Source organism: Anneissia japonica, unplaced genomic scaffold, assembly GCF_011630105.1.
Source record: "Anneissia japonica isolate Jap-2015-1 unplaced genomic scaffold, ASM1163010v1 scaffold17412_len611537_cov169, whole genome shotgun sequence".
Taxonomy (NCBI): Eukaryota; Metazoa; Echinodermata; class Crinoidea; order Comatulida; family Comatulidae; genus Anneissia; species Anneissia japonica.
Window position 1 is genome coordinate 139,170 of NW_022695890.1, and position 6,616 is coordinate 145,785.

General features: G+C 37.0%; 1 protein-coding gene across 1 annotated transcript in view; it reads right to left on the reverse strand.

Moving 5' to 3' along the window:
• Positions 1-6,616, reverse strand: part of LOC117101616 (adhesion G-protein coupled receptor D1-like) — an 18,229-nt gene that overhangs the window by 3,109 nt on the left and 8,504 nt on the right. The window contains exons 7-12 of the mRNA XM_033241619.1: positions 6,096-6,198; positions 4,746-4,816; positions 3,763-3,862; positions 2,969-3,072; positions 2,439-2,544; positions 2,084-2,301 (exon numbers count right to left, since the gene is read on the reverse strand). Coding sequence (XP_033097510.1) covers positions 2,084-2,301; positions 2,439-2,544; positions 2,969-3,072; positions 3,763-3,862; positions 4,746-4,816; positions 6,096-6,198 — 702 coding nt within the window. The remainder of the gene's footprint in view (positions 1-2,083; positions 2,302-2,438; positions 2,545-2,968; positions 3,073-3,762; positions 3,863-4,745; positions 4,817-6,095; positions 6,199-6,616) is intronic.

A 6,616-nucleotide genomic window follows, 5' to 3' on the forward strand; every position in this document is an offset into this window, starting at 1 on the left:
AAGGGGAAAAAGAAAAGGATTCTAGACCTACCTTTTCAGGACCCGTGAGCTGATTTTTTTTTTTTTTTTTTTTTGCTATTAGAAAATTAGAATTTTGAAGAACATAAAATTCATTAAAACACACTTCAAATGTCGGGAAAGCTCAATTCCCGCCATCTAGGAATTAAAATCTTCCCGGGGGAGAACCCCCGGACCACCCTTTCTTTTTGGGATTTATCGATTCATGGAAAAAAAATTACGCATGCAACTACTCATTTGTTTATGTATGTATACACACATAAAATAAAAAATGAGAAAAATTTATCTGACCTTTTTAAAGAGGGGAAAACCTTGAATTTTGAAGAACTTTAAAAGTCATTAAAAGACATTTCAGAAGTCAGGTAAGCTCATCTCCTGACAACTAGAAATCGAAATTTTTCCGGGGAACCCGGACCCTTTATCTTTGGAGTTCATTGATTAATTGAATCATTTTCAAGGGGTTGGGGGGGGGGAACCTCGAATTTTGAAGAATTTAAAAGTCATTAAAAGACACCACAAAAGTCGGGGAAAGCTCATTTCCCGTCATCTAGGAATCAAAATTTTCCCGGGGAAGAACCACAGGACCTCCCCACCCCCACCTTTCTTTTTGGGATTTATCGATTCATGGAAAAACTACGTATGCAACTTCTACTGTATGCAACTTACTCAATCTTTTTTTTATGTATGTATACACACATAAGGCCTATTTACTGTAATAACAATGGGAAAAAATTATCTGAAAGTTTTCAAGAGTGGAAAACCTTGAATTTTGAAGAACTTTTTTATCTTTTGTGGGGTCATCCCACCTTTATTCATCACAAAGAAAAAAAACATTTTTTATAAGCAACATTGTGGTTACACAATCATCTATAATGCAATATGGCAATGTAAAAATACTGGAGAAATTTTTGGCATACGATTTTAAAATGAGTTGTTTAGTTAAAAGTTATTCAAAATATTTGCGGATATGTTTTTCTAATATAATGAACAGATATCACAATACCCCTGCCTGCAACCCATTCTCCACTTCAAAAAGTGTCCATAGCGCATTTGATCTATAAGCCGCCAGGTATTCTCCGTGGCGTAATAACCGGGGGACAAGGGGAAAATATCCAGCTGTGGAAAGTCTTTCCCCATTGAATGCCCTTTTCACCCGGGAAAGTGCCTGAAAATCTCAAATTTTAAATCGCATATTTTTTTGAAGTAGGCCAACTTCCTCTAAAAATTGCACATTTTAGGGAGTTTTGATCAATTCCAACGAAATTAGAATTTAAAAAACAAACATTTTTCGCGCGCTTCGCGCACATTTTTTATGTAAAAGCTTGTGCTTGCTCACCTTTGCCTTCTAAGTTATAACACATAGTCCCAAACTCAAGAAAGAAAATTTAACCTATTAAAAAAGGGCCTCAATGTGTAATGATGTTGAAAGAATATGTTTGTAATAAATAAAGCCATAAGGAAAATACTTATATTCAGTTTTAAAAAAAACGAGTGGGGCCATATATAACATAAGAGCATTTCTTGTTGAGGTAGGCCAATTTCCTCTAAAAATTGCACAATTAGGGAGTTTTGATCAATTCCGACGAAATTAGAATTAAAAGCACAAAAAAATTTTTCGCATTTGTTAGGGTTGAAGCTTGTGCTTGCCCTCCTTTGCCTTCTAAGTTATTCAAAAACATAATAGTCCCAAAAATTTAAGATAGATCGTTTTACCTAAAAGAAGGGCCTCGATGTGTAATGATGGTGAAAGAATAGGCCTGAATTGTAATAAATAAAACCACGATGAAAATGCTTATATTTAGTTCCAAATACACGCGTGTGCCCTATATTGATATTAAAATAAGCCATGCCGTATTGTTTTGGATCCCCTTTCGTGTTTGGAAAAAATATTTACCCCCACCCCCTAGGTTTGATTCCAGATCTACGTGATTCATATTCCCGTTCATCTTATAAGTGGCCTTTCCCCCACTTTGAAAAACGTTCCGCCGGCCCTGTGTAATCTTTTATTCAGACAAGTGTTTAGAGATGTTTTTATTTTATTTTAAAAAAATCAAACGATGCATACTTATCCGATGCGTAGTCCTCTCTCGTAACTGCCACAGTAGCACCGACAATGACCAATGGTGCGCCCCATCCCAGCAGGCGATAGAACCTTAGCCTCCCATCGTGGTCAGCAAACGTATTCACCACTTTCATGAACATATCGGTCGTATAAATTGACATCCAACAGAACACAGCGAGTAAAGAGTAGTGTAGCCCCGCAGTTACAACACCGCATAATATCTACCGTACATGATAAAAGTAACGTTTGTTCTAAGTTATTACTGGCCTACATTTTGAGCAGCAAAACATTCTATTAATACTTCTTTCTCTTTGATACGAAAGGCTTCAAGAAGTACGTTTGTACAAGAAATAATTACCTTTATGTCTGCCATAAGAGATGCAAATCCCACCAATGCGTTGACTATTAAAAGCCCAATGCTCATATTCCGAATAATGATAAAACGTATACTTTTGTTCAATTCCCTTAAAGATAATATTTGAGGGTGTTACTGATACTATATGGATACCAGTGGCGAATCTAAAAATCTTGAAGTGGGGGTGCACATGGGGGGGGGGGGCTCGATGATTCGTTGAGGGGCGCTAACTCGCAAAATAAGATGATCTAAGGTAATTTTAACAACTTGGCCGTGATTTTTTTGGGGGCGACTGGGGGCGGGCGTGTGTAATTTTTGGATGGGCGTGCGCTCCCCTCCCCCACCCCACGCACCCCCTTGATACGCCACTGTACAATCGGTACTGATACTGTTATTCTTTATTAAGACTGTCTTACAGGTCAGTTGGACTTTCGGTGTTTCATTTGAATAGTACAATAAGAGATACTACACAAGATTCGTCTGTAAAATGTGTTTCTCAAGTCAGCACAGTTTTCGTAACAAATGAAACGTACCTAAGGAAGACGGTTGTGAAGACCACCACTGTTAGACATCCGCTTGATACACTAAGACATGTGTATGTCAGAATGTTAAGAATTTTTGCGTACTTTTTTTCAATCTGTCGTCATTACGAAAAGAGATTTGGTTAAACATAAATGATCAAAATATTATAGGTCTCGCATATTGACAATTTACATAGCATAGACCTATATAACTGCTTCTTGCGTGGAGCTTGTACAAATGAATTAAAACACACTACGTCGGCCGACACTACACTACACTACACACCACGGTACGTCGCGAGACGGTCGGTCGCACGACCGTCGGCTGTGAATCTATCCGCTGTGTGTGGGAGCTTGACGACGTGCGATGCCGCCACCTACTATTTGTCGGTGTAGCGGATCTAGGGGAGAATAGGGTGACTAGCCACTCCACCCCCCCCCCCCCACCTTCGTTTACCGAAAATAAAATAATGGTACTCTGGTAAAACATAGGCCTAAACTTTCTATTTTAAGCTTAGGCCCTACTTCTTTTCAGATGCCACCTAAAATCGTCTAGCAGTTTACTAATTCCAATAAAATCTCAAATGTGAAGGGATCCCCTCCCAAAACCACCCCCACCCCGCTCGTGCCCCTCCACTGCTTAATCCTAGATCCGCCACTGCGGTGGGGGTAGAGGCTACTGGTTGTCATTAAAATTACTCCGTTGCACGCGCCTCGTGTCGTCGTCGAGTTGCGTTCCCGTAGGATCACGCGTCGGAATCAGTGTACAGTCTCTTTTGCAGGTAGGCAATGTAAAAATGTCTTACATAACATTCGTCAATTTTCATGAGAATTGCAAAATTGGTGGTGTGACTGCAGGAACATGTATTATCATCACTGCCTCTGCATCCAACATCCAACCATTCTCTGAAACATAAATATACATTGATTAAACGTATTTGAGAAGACAGACGTATAGGCCTATTTCATGCCTATCTCGGGTATATATCAGCATTTTATCGGATCGTATTCAACGGCGGCGGTGGAAGCGCGGGGTGGACAATCTCTGGGTCCTCCCTATTTCGACTTTCTGGACACGCCAGAGTTGGATTATCATTTTCGAGCTATTATAGAATGGTAATTTTTATCCATCGGGGGAAAAGTGAAGGTTTCGTCGGAAAATACCCATATCAAGGATACCCCTCATGATAAATAATTCATTGGGATCGTGGCAGCAATCTCGCCTTCGGCTTTGATCGGAAATCAGTGGCGGATTCAAGGGGGCACGCCCCCCCCCCCACCCACCAATTGCTAACATTTTGTTTTTTTATACAATTACGATACGATACCGTACGTTAAGATACAAGACGGTACGACCGTCGCACGGCGAATCCAACTCCGCTCCCTGTGAGCGCTAGACGACGCTACGCCGTCTGCTGATTGTCAGTGGTCGTCTGAACGGATCATCATTAAAAACGAGTTGCATTCTTCATAGAATCGCGTCGGCAGACGACCGTCGGGCGCAGTGAGTGCCAGGCTTAATACAATTTGTCGCTCACATCACGAACTAACACAAATCAAAAAGCGCATCAAAATACGCGCTGTTGTTGTTAAGGACTTTTTGTGTGGTAAAGAATACAAAATTGCTTGACAACCAATACGCGCTCGTTTTGACGCGCTACTGTAATTTCACGAACTAACACAACCTACTTTGATTGTGTTAGTTCGTGATGTGAGCGATTTAGTCCTGATAAGAAAGAGTAAAATATTGTTACTGTTTCGTCAGGAAGCAAATAACAGAGATACGTACAGAAGCGTTTCATCGATATACTGACATCTTTTCTCTGTCCTAAGATTGTTGTTCTTCGCATCTAAAAACGTCTTCAAAGAAGAAAATACACAATATGATAAAAGTTGTAGTACTGATACGGAACGGTTGAAATAAAGTAGTTTAAATGCAAACATTATCGAGGTATCAAATGTATTAAGTCGCCTAAGTCGACTTTGCCTAACTCAAATAATTTCTAAGTCGATCTTATTTTACATGCCAAATTGTTGTGTTTTCCATTAATTAACAATCTGTAAGTCGAATTTTATCTAAGTCGACAATTTGTCAATGCCATTTTGGATTTGACTAAGGCAAGTTCAACTATATTTTTAAAAATCTTATAAATAATAACCTTGTTTATTTTGAGTTATTATATTTTCTATCATCTTTACATGATGAATTATTGTCAATATAATTCATAATTTTGAAAATCATAAATATATAAAAGTTAGCTACTTAAACACACAATTAACAGAATTAATTGTTAATAACATTTTATTAACAATGGAAAGTACAATTATAGTGTTCCTTTTTAAAACCGTATTCGTTTTTCATTATTGTATATTGTTAAAGTATTTCTGATTTTCCCCCTTTTTTAATTGATTTTTGAATTACTAAATTTTATTCTTTGATTGATAAAATAATTATTACTATTTTTTTTATAGATAACTATAATTAATGTTAATAGATTTTTTATAGATAATTATTTAATCTCATTTTTTCCGTAAAATCCATTAATATCTTTTTTTTTTATTATTCATGATTTTAATTTGTAAAGAGGTCCAAATATATTGAATTATTATTTTGATGACTAATGTTTTGATAAAATAACTTGTATTTTTCTAAATGACTAGGCCTATATAATGCAATGAATTTTTATCTTTATCGTTTTATTTTAACCATTTTTTCATATTTTTTCTGACTACTAAATAATGATTTTTTTATAGATAAAATAATAGGCCTATGTATTTTTATAAATTACTATTTAATGCTATAAACTTTATTTTTGATAGATTCGATATTTTTCTTATTAATCTTATTTTCATTGGGTAATTCAATGAATTGTTTATTTCATTGTACATAAAACATTCATTGATGATTTATATCTGTCTCTTATACACATCTAGATGTGTATAAGAGACAGGAATAGTACAATAAGAGATACTACTATATATATATATATATTTCTAATTGTAAACTACTGTACTTTATTTTTATTTATTTCTTTACAGCTTTTGTGATTCTTCGAACAGTAATTTTTTCACATGAGGGCCCATGGTCGTTACATACCGCTGTTTTGTGTCACCCTCGGTAAATGAATAAATTTCTTACCGGTTCTCTGGGGAAGCTTATATGTATCTCGACTGTGGATATTCGATATGGAGCTCTTTCAGCAATCACATAGTAAACACCACACGATATAACTGTTGTGTTTCTGTATTAAAAGTAATATGTGAATTATTCCTATTTTCCTATAGGCCAACAAATAAGCCATCTTGTAGTATGCCCTGCCCATCCCCGTATCCAAGGTCAATCGATATAAACCTATGTTGTGTGTATGTGGTGTATGCATAGTTATTAGCTCTAAAGGCCAACTCAGACAGCGTCGGCCGATCAAGGTAATTCAACAAAAGGACGCACATCTCGGGACATCAATAACTCTGGCATCGACATTCTAGGCGCAAGTGCGTCCCTACACGCTGAACATCACAAAAACCATAGCAACCAGACCATAAACCGTCAGCGTACGTGACGATTTACCCACGCGCGTGTTAGTTGCCATGTTAGTCGTGCGGTGATTACAAAGGCCTAATGATAATTTGCACTAACATTAGACTGAAATATATTCTTCA